This window comes from Aulonocara stuartgranti (assembly GCF_965226115.1).
Source record: "Aulonocara stuartgranti genome assembly, chromosome: 4".
NCBI classification, from domain to species: domain Eukaryota; kingdom Metazoa; phylum Chordata; class Actinopteri; order Cichliformes; family Cichlidae; genus Aulonocara; species Aulonocara stuartgranti.
The window spans coordinates 30,900,181-30,919,676 of record NC_138942.1 but is presented as its reverse complement, the minus strand read 5'-3'; the positions used below and the strand labels follow the sequence as shown (position 1 = coordinate 30,919,676).

The following is a 19,496-nucleotide window of genomic DNA, read 5'->3' as shown; positions in this document are numbered from 1 at the left end:
GGACTGGTGCTCATTCTTTTATTCAACTTTTTGAGCCCGCAGAAAAAAACAGCTGCCAGAAGAAAACAAAAACTCAAAACACATTAGTACAGTATCTGGTGCTTATTTTTCAGGTTTTGTAGGAAAAGGTTTTGTACTTTAATATTAATCCCAACCTTAAGACCACCTGATATTAGCAAAAAGGATGGCTGCTGCTGCTATCCCAGCAATTAATACCAGACAGCAACTAAATAGCAGAGTAATAGGTGGTGATTTATACATTTCCTATTCTTACAGTGGTATCAGATAATAAAGCCCTTCTTCTCTCTAGTTTGTACAGCAAAGCGAAGCAGCGAGAAGGTTTTCTGAAAGCTAAAGGTCTTTTCTTTTTTGGACAATTCTGTAAGTTTTCTGACTGTGATGCTTTATCCTCAGACACCGACCCAGTATTCACTACTGGCACCAGAGTCAGGTCATCTCTGAATCAGAGACAAGCTGTTTGAACTAAGTCACGGCCACACCTAATCTGTGGTTTATGAGCAGCATTTGTTTCTATATTATATCTACATTATATATATTCTATACTATACTAACTATCTAACAAATTTGACAGTCAAATTTTCAATCTGATTTAACCTTTTGACACTATTATGCACTCTAGAGGCTTTTGAAACAAGTACCAAGTCCTATTATGAGTTTCTGAGTTCAAGTTTTTACTTTCATCTTTAAAAGTATTTTTATGCATATTTATTTCACTTAAAAAAATGGTACTTTTTAGTACGGAATCTTACAGAATGCAGTGAAAGACTGATGGGATGGTGAATGTTTAACTTCTAATTCTTACTGATTGAGATTATAACTAATGCAACAAAAGTGCTGTTTAGACTGTGTGAAGATTTAGCTATTAAAAGGTCAGGACTGTTGCTCCAATCTTAGTAAAAACTGTTTGTTGTATGGAATGATACAAACACTCATATCACTGTCTCTTAACACATACAACACAAAGTGCCTTTAACCAACTAAAAAGTCTAGGCTAATCATAAATACATTTCTGAGTTCATCTTTTATAAAAGCACCTAAAACAACGATTGTATGAAGTGAATTAGAAAGCAAATTTACTTGGAATTTTACTTTTATTTGACACCTTTCCTAAATACTGCACATCTAGAAAAAAGCCAGTAAAATCCATTCCTCTTTTGTGTTGACATTTTTGAGGCACTGTGTTTGCGTTATCTAAGTAAAATAACAAGCATGTCTTTCACACATGTCAGTATCTATAAGATTTGTGTTTTAACTGCTTATTTGTGTGGTGGCTTTAAAGATTTTAGTAGGTTGAAGAATTTTCAATCATACTGAATATGTTGTGATAATCAACATTCTACATATTTATATAATCATAGCAATTGTAACTTTATCTTAGCAACAAATCTCCTATTTGTAAATTTGATATTTCATATTAACCCAAGGAAATCCAGCATTCGTTTGACCATAATAATCTAAATAAGAGGAGCAGGATTCTCTGCTGATACCTTCACTGTGATAGTAGTATTCTGCTTGTTTTAACATTATCTGATGCTGACTTTTCAGTCTTTTTTTTTTTTTTTTTTACCAAAACAGCATGAATCAAGCTTTACACTCCTGTGATTCTTAAAACACTGAGGCTAGCTCTGAATAACATAACATTTTATTAAAGAATTGTTCAACATTCAACTCTCTCAACAGTGAAAGAAAAAGGATCTACAAAGGACAAAAGAAGAACTTGTTTTTTCTCCAAAAAGACTTGTTCTTTTTTCCATCTAATAGTTAGTCTATATTTTCCCACTATGCATGGGTGGTTCAACAATCCCCACACTTGCCTTTTCCCCTGTACAAGCCAGGACATTTATGTACAAGGGTCAGTATAGGAACATAAAAACTACTAATTTTCTTCTAAAATACAAGAACTAAAAAATGTAACTTTAGTACAATGGACAAGAAGAAACAATGTTTTTTTTTCTTTCATAACAGGTAAATACTAAAAAAGTACAGTATTTTTTCTCGATATAAATACATGAAGGATAAATAATAGTCATACAAAACAGAAAGTCTTTTTTTAAACTGGCTATAACAAATAAATATTTTATATGAATGTTCACTTGAACACACATTGGCAAAAGACGCTTTGATTGGAGGGCCTTTCGTCTTCAAAATAAGATTTCATTATTATTATTATTATTTTTTTTTTTTTACCTTTAACCATCAAAATGTAAACTCTAAGTGCAACAATGATGCCCAGATGTGGCAAGCTTTTGTGTAAATCATGCACTTTTAAAAACAAAACCAGGGATTCACTTCCTAAACATCAGCAAGTTTAGAGAGAGTCGAGCGCACACTGCTTGTGTTTGTTCCACACTGCATAGGCTCTGTGTGCACTGTATGCACTCACTGATGGTTCAAGCAAATAAACCCAGTAGTTTTAAAAATGTGTTTTACACAGCAGCTCTGACTTCTGGGACATGCATTTCTTGTTCAAATATATACCCTGTATCCATGTTAAAAGTCAAGATATGTGAGAACAAAACAACACAGGAGAAAGTGTGGACTTTTATGCATCGGTGTCCTCTATTGTAAGTTAACTCTTCCAAAGTGATAAAGAGAGAGAAAGAGAGAGCGAGAAAGAGAGAGACAGCAATGATATACCTCAACATAAATAAATAATATTCTCTGCTCTTTCGCATTTACCCTGTGTCAATAATGTGCTAAAATAAGGAATTTTAAATGTTTCTTCCATGTCCTCTCGTGTGTTTGTTTGAAGGTGTCAACAGCTGGCGTACCCTGGCTATGGAGGTGTGTTGATGAAACATTGCTAGCTTAGCACTGCTGTGTGTGCATGAAGGTGTGATTAGCTAAAGTAGCTTAGCACAGATGTGTGTCGATGAGTACTTTAGCAATTGAGCTCATAGCTTCTTAAACCCTGTTCGAGCGATAGGTAGGCTGTCCGTGTGATGGATGTGTGTGTATGTGGTTGGGAAAGGGGGTGGAGGTGGTGGTGGTGGTGGTGGTGGTGGTGGGGGGGGGGTAGTCTGGGGAACTGTGGGAGGTTTTGCCTCCTTCTGAACCCATGTGCTGCTGCCATAGACAAGAGACAGTGGGTTAGTAAAGACTGGGTCTGAGATGGTTATACAGCAGGAGCCAGAAAGGGACAGTGACCGTCGAGTGGTTTTTGCAGGAGAAGATGTGTTCTGCCAGCTCCAGCTATATATTTCTGCTCTCCATTTCACTCTGTCTCCTTCTTTTCTCTCTCTCGCAAGCTGGTATAGAGACAGAGTCCTCCACATAGCTCAACCTGGCTGACAACAACATGTGTTGTCTGGAGGGGAAGAGAACTCAGCACCATAAATCTAACCACCTTGTTAACTGGGCATTAAAATTTCAACCATTTCATTTAGAAGGGGGAGAGCTGCGTTCATATATGTGTCCTATTAAGTATCAAAGTACAATTTTAGACTAAATGCTACCTCCAAAAGAGTCCTTTTAATACACAGTAGCTAAACTACTCCAGAATTTGCTGTGCTCACGTGCCCAACATACACACACAATCACTCCTCACCCCACTTTCTACTTGAAAGGCTAAAAATAGAAACATAACTAAGTTCTCAGTTTTTTACAGTATCAGGAGACCTGTATAGTCTGGGAAAGCATTATATTAAATTATAAAATAAATTAGTTTTAATAATGTTGTACTTATTGCTAAGTGTCTTAAATTCAAAAATTTTAGGGTTTTTTTATGCTGTTTTGAACAAATCTTCCTGATTTTTTCTGTGCGAACATGGTGGTTTTCATTTCAGTCTCAATCTGACAAATGACTATACAACGGTGCTCAACGTGGATCCTGTCATACTAAACAGCTGCCAATGTATCTCTGCCATAAGACAAGCTCCTTGATATGCATTGTCTGCAGCAGCAAAGAGCAGCATGGGGACTGAATGTACACCTGACCTCTCCCTACAATACACCTCATTTCCCTGGGGCTGTGGAATACTGTGTAGATGGGTTCGTTTTTAAAATGACTATACCACTAAAGTAAAAGTTAAATGTTTAATCCAAATTCAAATATGATTCAATATGGTTTAAAATTTGTGTTACTTAAAGTTTGTGTTACATAAAGTTAGAGCAATAGACATTATACTAGTTAGTTTAATAAGTTTGAAAAATCTATTTTAAAAAAGAGTTTGCATTATAATACACTGCTGTTGTTTCCAGCATTGGATATGCAGATATGCCTTTCATCAAGTTATTTGACAATATGAAAGGTTTGGGTTCATCTGTGATACTCGATACTGCTGTCTTTTTAAAATTAAATTACCTGCCGTTTCAAGGTAGCACTGAAAGGTCTCGTCTTAATCAGATTTAGTGGAGCTCTTTATGAAGGCAGTGAAAACAGGGCGGTGGCAGAACACTACCCAACACTGGCTGTTCCCCTTTGTGACTTCAGAGCTCAGGACAAACCACTGGACGGCCCCTGTGAGTCTTCTTTTGCCTCTCATGCTATCCTGCTGCAGCACTAGTCTCCCTATGTGTAAGTCTGTTTGTGAGCCATGATTTGTTCGATGTGGTCTTCACTTTTTTGTATGTTGTCATTTTGTTCCAAACCTGCTACAGGTGAGTGAGCTTGGGTGCTTCCTGGATTCTGCCCTGAGTCGAGGTGTGGTGTGCCGACAGTTCGGTGTATGTCGGGTGTGTAGGTGGGTCACAGGGACCCGGGGGACCCCCTCCACCCACATGGTGCTGGTTGGCAGCTGACATGGGCCCTGCGCCATTGTAGTCCATGGTTTGGTGGTGGGGTGGGGTGGGGCCGAGGTGGTTAAGCCCATACATGGAAGGCCCTGAGCCAGGCATGGGTTCCACATAATTAGCACCCCCCACATAGACTGGACTGGCCTGTATATTGGTGGGTGTCCCATAGCCAGCACTATTAGCCTGCACTAGGCTGTGGTGGGGATGGGGATCACCATAGTCTTGTTCTGGGGTGCCATACTTCTGCTGGGGGGGGCAGCCCTTCATGGGGACATTTGAATAGGCAGTGGACATGGAGTAAGACACTCCCTGGTGGGGCTTGCCAAAGGATGGTGGAGATGGCGCGTCATAGCCTGTGCCGCCTCCTCCACCTCCCCCTCCCATTGGGTGCATTGAATTGAGAAAGCTGGCAGAAGACTGCAAGGGCAGAGGAGGAGAGCCTGTTGGTGAGGGCCCTCCAGAGCTGGAACTCAGGCCCTTGTTCTTCTGGTCCTTCTTGTACTTCATGCGTCGGTTCTGGAACCAAATCTTGATCTGGCGTTCTGACAGGTTGAGCAGGTTGGCCATTTCCACGCGTCGTGGCCGGCACAGGTACCGGTTGAAATGGAACTCCTTCTCCAGCTCAACAAGCTGGGCACTGGTATATGCTGTTCGAGCCCTCTTAGATGATGCTGACGAGCCACCAGTTGGACTCTTCTCCCCGCTGCTGCCACTCTCAGCTCCTCCTGATGCTGACAAGAGAACAAAAAGTGAATGTGAGAAAACATGAGGGCATAGCCACCCACAGAAAAATACCTGGTTGACAGTGGAAGAAAGGCAAGAAACCAAGGATATTTAAAAAAGAATGTTGGCATCTTAAGAAGGTAAAAGCTGAGAGATCGAGAAAGGTAGAGAGAATATAACATAATCAGGCTGCATGCTGAAGGAAATTAAAAGCATTCAGGTTCTTAATAAAGCAGAGGGGGGGTCTAGCAGGCCGACTGAATCCCTTGATATTAGTTGTCAACACTTCATAACAGTGGCAGTTATTAAGCTGTGGAGGCCCCAGTGCTGGCCGAGAGAAGCTAAATTGCATCTTGGCTGGAAAGACAAACCCCCCACAGCAACACCAGCTGCAGCACAAGGACTCATGAGCAGGAACTGAGGTTGACCTGCACTCACTTCAATTTGCTTGCCAGGAAAAGTCAAACTTCTCATCTCATTTATGTCATTATAACAGTGAATTCTAATAGAAACAGAAAGTTGTTTAGAGAAAAGGGATTGAACACATGCATATTTGATAAAGACCTGTTTCCTATCATTTTCTCTCCCAGGAAGTACATTTGTGGATCCAGTGAAGTTCTGAGACAACTAGTGATGAAAGTGAAATAGCTTGAGTCTAAAGTTATTTTCTTTAGCTCAGAATTTTCCATATGGCAATGAAGTCCTGTGCTTTTAAAACTGTAGTACCTGATAGTTAAACTAAAACAGTAACACGGGATAATCCGATAGCTTCAACCTCTTTTTTTTCCTATCTTGAGTTTTTGATTATGTTATACAGTTGCTCAAAACAACATAACCTCTCTCATCCTTGTGTGCACGTGTGGCACAGCAGCCTCTGATATAAATGTTTGTATGTGCGTGCTAGCGGTGCATTCTCATTAGTAACAGCTGATACAGTACAGTTTAAGGAAACCTAGATCCAGTCATTCATTATGTTTTCTTTGTTATCGTATTTCTATAAACAGAGATGGAAAGATGAGAGCAGTAACTAGTCTGGAGCAGTGACACTCTCTAAATGATTGTTTGAAATTTTCATTGATAAACAGTCTAATCTCTTTTCAGTTTTTTGTCTGGTCAGCTGAAATGTTTTTGAATATGATTATCATACTCATATTCATTTTTTCTGAATGATAACCACCAAATGAAATAACATATCTGTCTGCCTCAATGACTGTGTTATTTTCCCGTTATCAGACATGCTGATGGTATTCAAATTTATCATCCAGATGCTAATATCTTCCATTTCAAATGTCTGTTCATCATTCTCTCACCCTCTCCTTGAAAATCTATTTATCTGTTATCATACATGACATTTAAATTCTTCCTGTTAATATCTTTCTACTTAAAGTGGCTTTTCAATGAGCAACAAAAATGAGGAGAAGGAAGAAAGGCGAGCAATCGGAAAGCAAATCATTTTCATGGAGTGATGAAAGGAGAAAGAAGTGCAGGATAGGGAGGAGGAGGTGGAAGAATGAAGAGAGGTATAAGCTACTGGTTGCAGGTTTGTGGCAGCATGTTGATAGACTATATTTTTACCTTAGTGATGTCTTTAGAGAAGTTTTTAGTCTTACTTGATAAGAAAGTCATCTCAAGATAGCCTGCCAACAAGGTTTATGTAACTCGCTTAACTATTATTCTTTTCCTAAGATTTGACACTAATTCCCAGTAAAACCAGGTATTTGTCATCTCTGAATGTCTGCAAAATTTTCCAGTTCAGTCAAATATGAATAAATATACCTTTTGTTATTCTTGTAATTCTATCTATCAATTTCGAAACTGTCAAATATTTAATCTAGTTATTAGAAAATACTTTCTCTGTATTTATGTACAAATTTTGTAGAGTTAGATAATAAAAATAATTCATTTGGTCTAAAAAATGTCTTGGCTGCCAAGGTGATACATTCTCTCTGTTGAAAGAGTGTAAAGATGTATTGCAGGAATTAAATATATTTCATATAATTACATATAGTTTCAAAGTCTCAAAACATAATGTTTACAATTTATGCCGATGTACCTGAACAAACAGATTGCTTTTTCATGACTGCTTCACATTTTGTCATTGAAATTTGACTAGCCTAACAACTCCATCCCTGACAGGTTCCAGAAGATCAATGCAAATTCCAACTGTTGTTCATCAAGAAGTAGTTCCAGGATATGACTGTAAAACTGCACAATGTTGTTTTTACCTGTCTGCTATTCAAAACAAAGCAAAATACAACCTTTTTCTTTCCTGACTTTTAAAGGTATAGTTGCTCTTAACAGAACCACGCCAGCTGTTTCTTCCTGCTTCAAGTCTTTATTTTAACTACGGGCTAAGTCTAATTCATCACTGGTGTTGACCGTAACCCTATAGCATGCAAACATTTCATTTTTGACACATCACAGAACATGGATTTTCTGCTGCTAATAGAAGTAAATGGGTTTTCCTCCCTTTTCATGTATTTTACTGAACACTTCTTTTAGTTTTCAATATTGGCCAGACAGTTTTACATTAGACCTTTAGCGTCTTTTACTAATGGAAACAAACTAAAGCTGGAGCTTACGTAACCATTCTGTTAGTGAACTGGTCACTGAAAATACTCAGAGATCAATGGCTTTAGTAAACTCCACTTACCAGCTACACTATTAACTACCAAAATTAACTAGAACTACAATAAACTCAGTCACCAGATACAGAGAGAGAACAGAACAGGCGGCTACTAGTCCCTGTCTCAGCTAGTGCCTGTGGGAACCTGGCTTGCCATAAAAGCCTAAGAAACCTTGTAAATTCTCTGGGGATCTGATGCTGGAAAGAGGATGTTGATAAGAGAGGTGAGGAAAGAGGGATGTGGGATAATAGGAACAAAGATGCTAATGAGGAAGGAAAATGAAAGAGGAAAGGAAGGACTGGGGGAGCCAGGGAAAGCAATAATGAGAGATACAAAGAGGTAGGCTGTGCTGTAACTGTGGGGGAAATCAAAGCAAAGACAGAAAGACCGACAGAGACAGGTGTATTGGAACACACCATTGCCAGAGTTGTTGCTGGGTGAACAGTTTTTCTGCTTAGTCGTCTGACGACACTCTTTCATCCAGGGAAAAATCTGCTTGGCCAGGGTTGGGTTGGGCGGCAGTGAAGAGGATGAAGACGATGTGGAAGATGATGTAGAGGAGGAAGAAGTAGATGACTTATTGGTGCCTGATTTAGAGAGTGAGGAGGACCCAGTACTGCCACCTGGCTGCTGAGCCCCAGTATTACCGTTGCTGGGGTTGGGGGGAAGTGGAGGGGACACTTGGGAGCCAGGGTGGTGCTCAGGTGGCAGACTGGGCCGCATGCAGCTGCCATTCAACTCCTTGGTCTTGGCTAGCTGCTGCTGCTGGTGGCCACCATTACTGCCCAGTGACTGTAAAGAGCAGGCAGAGCGCTGGTATGAATCCACATCCAGATGGGTAGCCGACTGGAAGATCGGCTGGTGGTGAGACGCTGGGACCGGGGCATCATAGCCCCCGAAGCCATTGGCGGCTGCTCCTGCTCCCACTGCTGCCCCCTGCACTGGGTAGGATGAGTAGCCACCAAAAAGTGTTGAGGAGTTGTCGTAGTATGTTGTTTTCTGCATCTCTGTGAGAAGTGGCGGCGTCTTCTTGTGCTCCGGTCCTTATTGAGAGCCACTGCCGGAAGACCATTTGGTACCGGGGGTCACGTGACGGTGTCTCTCCAACGGTCCCCTGCAACCTGACCTAAAAGGTTAGGAAGAGACAGAAAGAAAGAAATGAGAAAGATAAATCCATCTTCCTTGAATGAAAGGCACCATGACGTGAATAGAAACCACTGCTTTTCTTTCCACAGCCCCCATCCCCCTCCCTTTGGAGGCCAGTGCACAGCCTGCAGACGCTCTTCTGATCTCATTGCACAGCCTTTCTTGTACAAATGCACACACACACACACACACACACACACACACACACACACACACACACACACACTGCTGGGTGGGTCAGTTATTTAATGTTGCAAATTTCTGTTTAAATTGTAATTAACTGCAGTTTTTATTACTGCTATAGTTTGTTATTATCAATAACAGCCATTAATCTGTAGTTGTAGATTAATGGCTTTTATTTTTTTTTATGATTTTAACCAATTATTTTCTGTTTTTATGCAACGAAAATTACGCAATTTACTTAGATTTGTTTTTAAACAGAATAAATTAAAATCCATCATCATAAAATTTTAAGATATGTTGGTTCTTCTTCCATACATTCCAGAGATATTCGTTATTTTTGAAGTTTTCCTAATAAAGAATTACCATCAAAAGTGTGCTGTTATTCGGGCTGAAAACGACATTTTATGTGTAATGGCGGCAGTGGACACGGCCCATATCTATTTTCCTTTGTGACTGATGTAGGTAGTCTATTTCTGTCAACCTCTACTTTCCGCCTGTGATTTACTGTGTTCTCTCTGCTGTTACCTCACTTGTCTTCACTCACAGGAATCCAAGCGGAAAGGATTTTTGTTTCACCAGGGTTTTTTCCCCCATAAAAAAGAATCAATCTATCTATCTATCTATCTATCTATCTTAAACGGAGAAAAAAGTAACAAATATTACTGATGACGAAAAGTATTTAAAAGGTGAAGTATAGGTTAGAACTCGGATCTCAGTATACAAGTAATGTTTTATGTATTTACTGATTTATTGATTGATTTATCGTGAGGTAAACAGTAAATGGAAACATATTATAAAATGTAATTGCGCTCAACAATATACGATTTATATTGTTTTTTGCAAAAAAAAAAAAAAAAGACAAGACAAGACAAGACAAGAAAGAAAGGAGGCTCCCGGCAGAAATTTCACTAGTCAACAACCCATGAGGGTTAAGCTGTCAGAATGCTCAATCACGGCGCCTTTAGTTAAAAAGAGAGAAAGAGAGAAAAAAGGAAAGGAAAAACAGCAGGGTTAGCCTCCACACACTGTATCTTGCGCTCACCGCTGGTGGCCTGTGGCCGTAAAAGGCCGGCTTGACAGACACGAGAGAACACCTGGCATTCGTTGCTTCTGTGGAGATAAACTGTCTGACGCAGAAAAGAGGAGATGAAGCAGCTCTTCCATTACACACAAGCTGAGCAGCGCTAGCACTAGCTACATCTAAAACTAGGCCTACTGGGGCTTTCCAAGTTAACCCTACCAGTATTTTAGCCTGGCTCCCGGCTCCATATTGCAACAACGGCTCACTATTATTAGCCATCTCTTTTATTTCGCTCTAATGTCGAAGATATTTTTGTATTAGTCCTGCTATAGTGGATCTCGTTTAGGAGAAATGTATAGAAAAAAATAAGGTTAAAAAAAAAACAAAACAAAAAGAAAAGAATTTGCTAAAGCACGTGCGAAGGTAAGACGATACATTAGAATGACAGATACCAGGCCCGAGCTTCATGAAAGCTGCACCGAAAATAGGATTGTGTGTATCGAAGTCTACTTCATATAGCCTACTGATGGTTCTGCACACGGTATATATAAAGAACAGGCCTGAATGATATATCGCCAACATAACTTAAGATACTAGAAGAAGGAATTGGAGATAGTAATGCTATCAGCGTGATAACAACAAAAACCATCAAATTTGTTTTATTGATATCTGTCTTCTACCAGTAAAACCAAGAAATCGCAGTTCAGTCACCAATAACTTTATAGATTGGTAAAATTGTGCTAAAATAATATAATTCACTTTTCAACTATTTTAAAATGTGTTCCCATTTTTTTCTCAAAATCAAATAGTCCAGCCTTTCTCCGGCTCTCAGCACGTCACACATGTCACCCATTTATCTTTCTAGTAGACAACCTGGAATCCTAATTATTTACTCTAAGGAATAGTCCCAACGACAGAGGGAGAAAGATGGAGGCGGGTGGGGGGGAGTGGGGGGGCATGGCAGTGAGTGTAGGAGGAATATGTTATTAAATCATATCGCTGTTTCGCCATTAAACGGGACACGTAATGTCTCTGCCCCTGGCTTGTAGTGCTACAGCTTAATACAATCACCAACTTTGCTAGACGCCTGCCTGAATAATCCACTTACACTGACAGAGAAACAGCCACCCAAACAAAAACAACACAGAGAGGGAGATAGAGAGGGGGAGAGGGAAGAGAAGTGGTGTGGGGGGGTAGAGAGGAGGCGGGTCGGCCTTGGTGTCCAGTGTCTGTGTTTTATCCTGGGATATAAAATTACAAATGGCGTCTGCCATGAAGAGCTATGTAGACAGTGAGACAGAGAGAATGCATTAACTTGGACAATCCACGTATTCTTTATCCCATTAACAGAGAGAGAGAGAGAGAGAGAGAGAGAGAGAGAGAGAGAGAGAGAGGCCAATTATACAGACTCTAAACGACAAACAATAAAGAATTGGCCATATCTGAGCTATTGTTGCTATGTTCACGGTCTCATTTTAGACTGAAATCGCTAAAGGCGCTAAATATTCATGTGTGATTAAAATTACACCATCAAAATATTTTAGGAATAATTACAATGCATCCCATATACCCAAATGATAATAAAACAGGAGCCTGTGGAGGGACAAAAATTGAACGAGAAAAGTGCATCACCCATTACAGAAAAACAGCCGGCCATCGCTCCTAAATATAATTTAAGTGAGGAAGAGGCGTGGAAAGCGTAGTGGAAGAGATGAGGACGGAAAAAGCTGAACAGAAAAGGACAGAGATGGACGGTCGAAAGAAAAAGGGGGGTTGCTTGTGGCGGGTAGCTACGGCAGTTTAAAGCATTGTGAACTCTTCTTGAACCGGGATTGAAGTCATACAGGCCATAAATCACTGAGCCAGCCACTCCGCGTCCACAAACTGCACAGCGAGCAAACACACTATGTATTTCTGGCTTGTTGTTTGAGCTCGCGCATGACCGGCTGGCCTGCTTGCCCGCCGATGATGTTCCTTACCTGCCTTAGCACCGGTGATCCCAGTCCAGTCCGGCACGGACCCAACAGCACCGCATCATAGATTAGTCCTCGCACGCGTTCAGTTGGTAATCAACAATAACAGATAATTAAATAACAAATCCGCTCGTTTGGTCGTCCGTTTTGCTCTCCTCTTCTTCTTCCTCCTCCTCCTCCTCCTCCTCTCCTCTCTCCTCTCCGCAAACCCCGCTACTCCTCCGGTGCTGTCTCGAGACTAGCACGGCTGCTCGCGACCACCACCTCAACAACACCTCCTGAAGCCCCAGCAGCGGCAGACCGGGCTGCGCGAACAGGACACCTTGTGGCATGAACGACTGGCGGATGAGAGAGTCGGAGGGATCCAAGACTATCGGCGGGGGCTCAGTGTGCGGGAAGAATTAACAGACGGGCTCGGTGCAGGCTACAGGCAGGCTAGTTAGGGCATGAGCTGAACGAGCTTACCGGGGAGCATGCCTGCTACCCCCCGCCTCCCCCCATCCCCCCACCCCACCCACCCTCCACCCCAGCGCCAGCGCTGCCTGCACCGCTTCTGGCTGATAACAATGGCCTCAAATTTCTTTCTCTTTTAGCCACTGTCCTTCACACGGCCGGCCAGTCATTCACACAGCCACAGAGGAGTATGTCCGCCACAAAATGTCACTTCATCTTATTTTAGGTAGTTTTCTATTCTTGTTTTTTATTTCCTTACGGCTCTTCTTCTCTAAGTCTCCCCGAGGCTCATTTTCCCCTGGTATTATTCCCGTCTGCCCCGGATCTGTGCTCCTTGCTTCGGTCTTAGGTAGGCTATAGGTGTGTGCCTTGCACACGGCTAGCAGCAGCACCAGTTTACAGCCTACAGTCTTCTTTGTGGTTGTGGTAGTAGCCTGGATATTCTCGTTATGATGGTGAAAATATGCCCCAGTATCAGAGACTCTCACAGGCCCTGTAACGAACGGAGTAACCAGATTGACGGCTGGACGAGATGATTCCCTCATCAAAAAGTCAACGTCACTCAAGAATTATGCTAATTGAGCTGGATCTAGCCATGCAAGCAGGCTAGACACATGTAGATTGTTTTTTCCACGTGTCACCATAACTTTAACTCTAATAAAGTCTTTGACTTTTTTGTGCTTTTCACTTCCTGTTATATTGGTTATATATAACCTAAAAGTTTATATTTTAACAAATTGAACTTTTTTGAGGGTATTGAGGCAATACTCTCAATAAACCTATATTTTAGAGGTTTGTATAGAAGTATTTTTTAGATGTTTTAAAAATCCCACTTAAAGGCTGTCTATATGCTACTATAGGCCACGTGGGCATTCTCTAACCAGGCCCAGGTTAACTAGTAAATGTCCAAACAGTGTCACTAACGATGTGTATCATTATTAATCATAAATTATATTTTATGGTCTATAAAGTTAACCTGGTATTACATTTAGCTTTAATTATTTATTTTTGAAATTGTAGAGAGCATCTGTGTACTTTAAAGTCTATAGGAGGCAACAAGCAAAAAAAAAAAATCACGTGGTGAGGTCAACATATAAAACAAGACAGTCGCTCACAGTAAAAGGTTTATTAAAATTGCTGACCTCATCTGAAAATACTGCTTGGGACATATCATCGACAAATGCAAAGTTTGTGGGGAAAATGCTTAAGCTCCTGGGCTAAGCTCCTGTAGTTTTCTCTTTCGGCAGGATGACTTTGCTATGTGTTTTTGTTTACATCAATCCGACTCTTTTAAAGTATGGATAAAATATTAGCATTCATTTAAATGTAAATTTCCTTCATCATAAATAGTTTTCAAGATTTTTTCAGAATTTCTTTTCAATATTTCTGCTGCTGCCTCGCCGCATAAACGTCACTTAAGACGTATGTAACGGAGGACAGAGTGAGAGGGACAAGACTAACATAGAAGGTGCACATTACGCTAACATTATAGCAAAAAAAGATTGTATGTGATCAATTTGGTTTTAAAGCTTCACTAACAGGGTTTTAAAGAAAGCATTTAAAGAGTCTTGCGTTTTGACTTGAAAGCACCGAGGTGGAAGATGAAGCAGCAGTGCAACAACACTTAAAGAAAGAAAACTGAAGTGGGCTTAAAAATAATAACCAAGAGAGGGGTGAAAGAGAGAGACCTAAATGGAAATGAAAATATGAGGGGTGTCCTATGATGTTGTCATTACGCCCCCTCACCCCCCACCCCCAACACACACACACACACACACACACACACACACACACACACACACACACACACACATTCTCTTCTCTAACTCTCCCCCGCTCCCTCTATTTTTATTATTCAGGACGCTACTCCTGTCGTTTATGGCTACGTAAGATTTATGAGTTCTCTAGCACCCAGCAGTGTGTGTGTGTGTGTGTAAACAGCCCGACTTTAAAACAGATAGCATTCGCTGTGGGCAGCAGAAATGAGAGGATGAGCTCGGTGTAGGTGGAAGGTGGGAGCCTGAAATGTGTCCATCTGCAACTTTTCCTTTAAACCAGCCTTTGTGTGGACTGAAGGATCTGCTAACCAACCTCATTACACATTAACCAAAAAGCTAATCAGCTACTTTTTTGTCTTTCTTTTTTTTTTCCATGTGTGGGAGAGACGTGCATGTGGAGAAATAAGCAGAACGGATTACACCTATGCACTGACTTGCAAAAGCACGCCAGTGCTTGTGGAGGACGGCTGTTTTTCTCGGATGGAAGACGCGCATCGACTCTGCATGTTTCGGATTGAGTCACGGATATTGGGTTTCACAACTAAAACGCGGTGCCTTCCTGCGCCATGGAAATCTTCTTTCCTTTTTCCACTTTCTTTCTCCTTTGGGACTATAGATATGTAGGCCACTGAGGATGACACAGGAATTCCCTTTGATTCTGTTTTTCAAACGATTTGAGAAATGCCAATGTTAAAATATCGTGCACAAGTGCAGAATGATTTTTACAGGACTCCAACTGTGAACTATTTAATTCAGCCGCTGTCACTTTAATTGCTGTGTTATGTAAATATAGCTGTATTAATAGGCTATGAACAGTGGTAGCATTAATGCCATTACCGCAGTTACAACATGCAGTTTTAATAACTGTCTATCAAATGATGCTTCTGCCTATAACCCGCGGCCATCATACACTTCCTTTCACACCTCAGGATTATATTACATAAGCACGTGTCATTACACGATATTACATCACTCACACACGTACACGCGCGCACACCCATAGAATTTCAACATTACAATCACTTTCAACTTCATAAATATTTTCCATATATATGTAACTGCATTTATGCTTAAACGATATAAATTAAATTATAGAGAGAATACTTCTACTACGAATAGACAAATCAGTTCCTGTAGAAATAGTATACATTCTACACATCAATATAATATGCACAGGATATTGTTTTTTTCAACATATGCAGCGTCCTAATTGTCTAAAAATAAAGGAAAAACTACCCGTCATGCACCTTCCACGTTGCAAAATCGTCACTGTCTTCTCATCTTATAATTCTATTAGCGTGTACACAGCACCCATGCACAAACTTCAGACTTCGTTCTAATGCAGGCTGCATCATGACAAATAATGCCAAAAAAAGTCCGAACTTACCGGAATATTTCCTATTTTCCCCTGAAGTTTTAATGGAGGAAAACGGCTTCCAGAAAGCTCCTAAGAACTGACGTATATTGCGGGAAAAGGGGCATGCGGAGGGGATGGGAAAAGGGTAGGAAAGAGAAAGAAGACATATGCAATCAAACACATCTCGGTAAAATCAGATACAGAGGCGGGTCACCTCTTGTACTCGAATCGAATGGTTGGGTCAGCAGCAACCGCTTGACTTCAAACCCTAAATAATTCACACACAAAAAAAGAAAAAAAAAAAGAAACAAACAAACAAAAACAAAAACAAAAAACAAAACAAAAAACCAACAACAACAAAGAACGAGGCAATGCTGTGCCTAACACCTTTCTAAAAGTGACCTTTGTGCTAGAGGGTGTGAGATGTTATTGAGTCTGGTTACCACAATTACACATTTGTCTTCTTTCCCTCAAAATAATAAAATAAATAAATACAACAAACAAACAAAAACACGCATGATTTCATATTCAATAATAATCTTGCTTATCCCGTCAGCGTACCAAAATGAGTTATGTAGGGAATAGAGTTATGGAATATATAGAATGCATTAGAAATTGTTCATTTGTAGCAATGGCCTAGAATATATAAACATAGACTTTGTTTAGGTTAGAAGGATTTGTGCAATAAATAAATACATAAATAGCTAAACTGTATGCGTAAATCATAATTACCCATCAGAAATAATGCTCCAGTTAGCACACACGCGGATTAACACAATTATATATATATATATATATATATATATATATATATATATATATATATATATATATATATATATATATATATATATATGAAATCTAAAAACTGCAATCGAAATCGAAAGGCATGCCCCGATTGCATCAAAATTCTGATTCTTGCTATTAAAAATGATCATTAGAATTTAATGCAGGGTCTCGTTTAAAAACTTCAAAAGTTAAATAAACTTCATAAATAATGAACACATCCGAAAAAAACCCACACAAAAAAACAACTTTCCAAAGTCATAAATTCTGTTAAGCACCAAACGGGGACTTAAGAGAAGCAAAAAATAGGGGGGAGAAAAAAAACAGAAAGAGACAGAGAGAAAGAGGAGCGAACCAAAATGAGAACAGGCCCCATAAGGCAAACAGCTGTTTGATCCACGCGGCCCATAAATAACTCAAGCATCACTGAGTGAGAAAACACTCATCCTGGACAGTCCTGTGGACAGTCTTACTGCCGGGCTGAGGACCCACAGCAAGAGATCACATCTAGCTCTGTCCACAGATAAACACATATCCATCTGCTGCTGCGCGGGGCCGTAAACACTGCGTAAAGCGGAACCGTATAATTATATAAGTGGATCACAGGATGAAAAGTGTATTCCATGTTGTTGGCTATTATTATTAAAGTGCTGCAATAAAATCTCAGAGCCGTTCTCCTTCTGCTTCTGCTCCTGACAACTTCACCCAAACACATAAATCAAACGCAAAGGATCCCCCGACCTCCCCGCACAAGTCTACATCACTACTACTACTACCACCAGGCTACTACCGCTCCTGCTGCTATAAAGTTATTTATCGTTTCCATCCAAGAACTCACGCACCGCTCTGGCTACTGTGCATACCCATTGCAGCTCCTTCAGTCTGGGTCTCCTCAGTGTGCCCCCTTCCCCCTCAGCCCCGCCGGTTACGGTCTGATTTTTGCAGCCGCAGAGCAGGCAGGAGTGGACTAGTCTAAAGTTGCCCAGAAAGTGATGCAAGGGCCGACTAGCTTAGCCAGCTAGCCTGTACGCCGAGACAAAGACAGGAGGCCGCCTCCAGAGCCCCTAGAGCCCCCAGAACAGCTGATGAGCGGTTTTTTTTTTCTTAGAGGAAGAGGAGGCTGGGGGAGAGAAGGGGAGTTCTGGCTGCAACCAGGACTCAAAATACCACAATATGGATGGAAGCTTTTCTCTGTAAAAGTTTAAAAGGAGCGACAAAGAAGCAGCAGAAAAAGGTGTGCAACAAAGGCTGTTGGCCCATAATTTATCAGAATGTGAAGTGGATGTGAACAGCAGGTTTTAGACTCTAGGGAGATGGAGACATAGAGAGGGAAAGGAAAGGAGGAGCGCGAAATGAAACAAGTGTGTGATTTTCTCTTTCTCTTTTTAATAAATACAGCAATACTGCAGCATATAGTTGGCTGTAAACATTCAAGGATTAGGATAACGAAGGCATTTGTTTTTCTGAGACTCCATTGCATCCTACAGCTAACAGGTCTACTACTTTTTACGAAGATGTTTTTTTTTTTTAAGGCTGAGAGGGTTTATGGGACCTGATGCTGCTCACTGCTAGGCTTCAAAGTTTCGCGGTGTGCAAAAAGTTTCGTGCTTTTCGGCTTTCTCTTCTTATCTCTGCCGGGTCTGGCGGTGAAATCACCAGACCAGTCTTGCCCCCCCCCCCCCCCCACCCCACTCACCCACACACACACACACACACACACACACACACACACACACACACAGAGTTTTTTTTTCAGAAAACATATGCACACACTGAGTCTTTAGAGATACACGTTTAGTGAGATTAGTTGGACATAAAAAATCTTTTTCTTTTTCTGCTGCAATTTCCTTAGTGCTTGTTTTCCTCTGACCTCGGACATGATTCAAACACAACTGAAACACATCACACCTTGCTATATTTTTTCAATCCTGTGCCTAACAGGAAAAGCTGAAAGCTCTCGCTGAAGCACTCATACAGTGACATATTGGATAACAGCTTTCTAAAAGTGACCTTTGACCCTGGAGCAGCAATGGATAAGCTCTGCAATGATCAACCAACTGGTCACAACTAGAATTCCAGTTTCTGCTTTGAACACTGACTCAGACTCTGATAACCGTTAGCACTCAGCTTTATTTTAAGTTGCAAGCATGAGCAGTCGAGGCAGACTCAATAAGTCAGTAGACTTTTAAAGTATAGGTCTTCAGTCAGCAGCAGTTATTTAAACAGCATTTCCATACTGGCACTGGCAAATTTATTTTAGTTAGAATGTCATTGATAATATGCCTGCAACCCACCTGTTTCTATAATTATTCAAACTAGCTTGATATTTATCTATTTAACCACATCGCAATGATTTTTTTTTTCTTTGTCAGTGTTTGGTGTCAGCTGTGAGGTTTTAAATAATCTCTGTCTATGATGTCAGATAACTCTGCCGGTAACTCTTTTGTGGAGCTTTCCATGACGAGGTACCTAAGAACTTTAAAACAATCTGACCTTACCTTAAACAAGCTATAGATAGCTTGTTTAAGGCTTGTTTAAGCAGATCTGCTGAGCACATCCCCCGTGTGCATCCACTTTCTGGATTTGACATCATGTGCAACTTCAGCGGGCTTCCGGCCACTTGCATTCTTTTCAAATGATCACAGTGGTTAGCATTTTATTTAGATAGCAAATGGAGTCACAGAAGAGAAGCTG

General features: G+C 40.7%; 1 protein-coding gene across 12 annotated transcripts in view; it reads right to left on the bottom strand.

The window, feature by feature from the left end:
• Positions 1-1,647: 1,647 nt before the first annotated feature.
• The window catches only part of hoxb3a (homeobox B3a), a 78,851-nt gene continuing 61,002 nt past the window's right edge, over positions 1,648-19,496 (bottom strand). For 5 of the 12 annotated variants that reach the window (XM_082530969.1, XM_082530970.1, XM_082530977.1 and 2 more), the window contains exons 2-3: positions 8,522-9,231; positions 1,648-5,486 (exon numbers count right to left, since the gene is read on the bottom strand). In XM_082530969.1, coding sequence (XP_082387095.1) covers positions 4,615-5,486; positions 8,522-9,110 — 1,461 coding nt within the window. In that variant the 5' untranslated portion in view covers positions 9,111-9,231 and the 3' untranslated portion in view covers positions 1,648-4,614. Of the gene's footprint in view, positions 5,487-8,521; positions 9,232-12,434; positions 12,922-16,046; positions 16,114-17,644; positions 17,866-19,496 lie in introns of those variants that run through there. The other 7 variants (XM_082530976.1, XM_082530973.1, XM_082530972.1 and 4 more) reach the window with 5 other exon arrangements.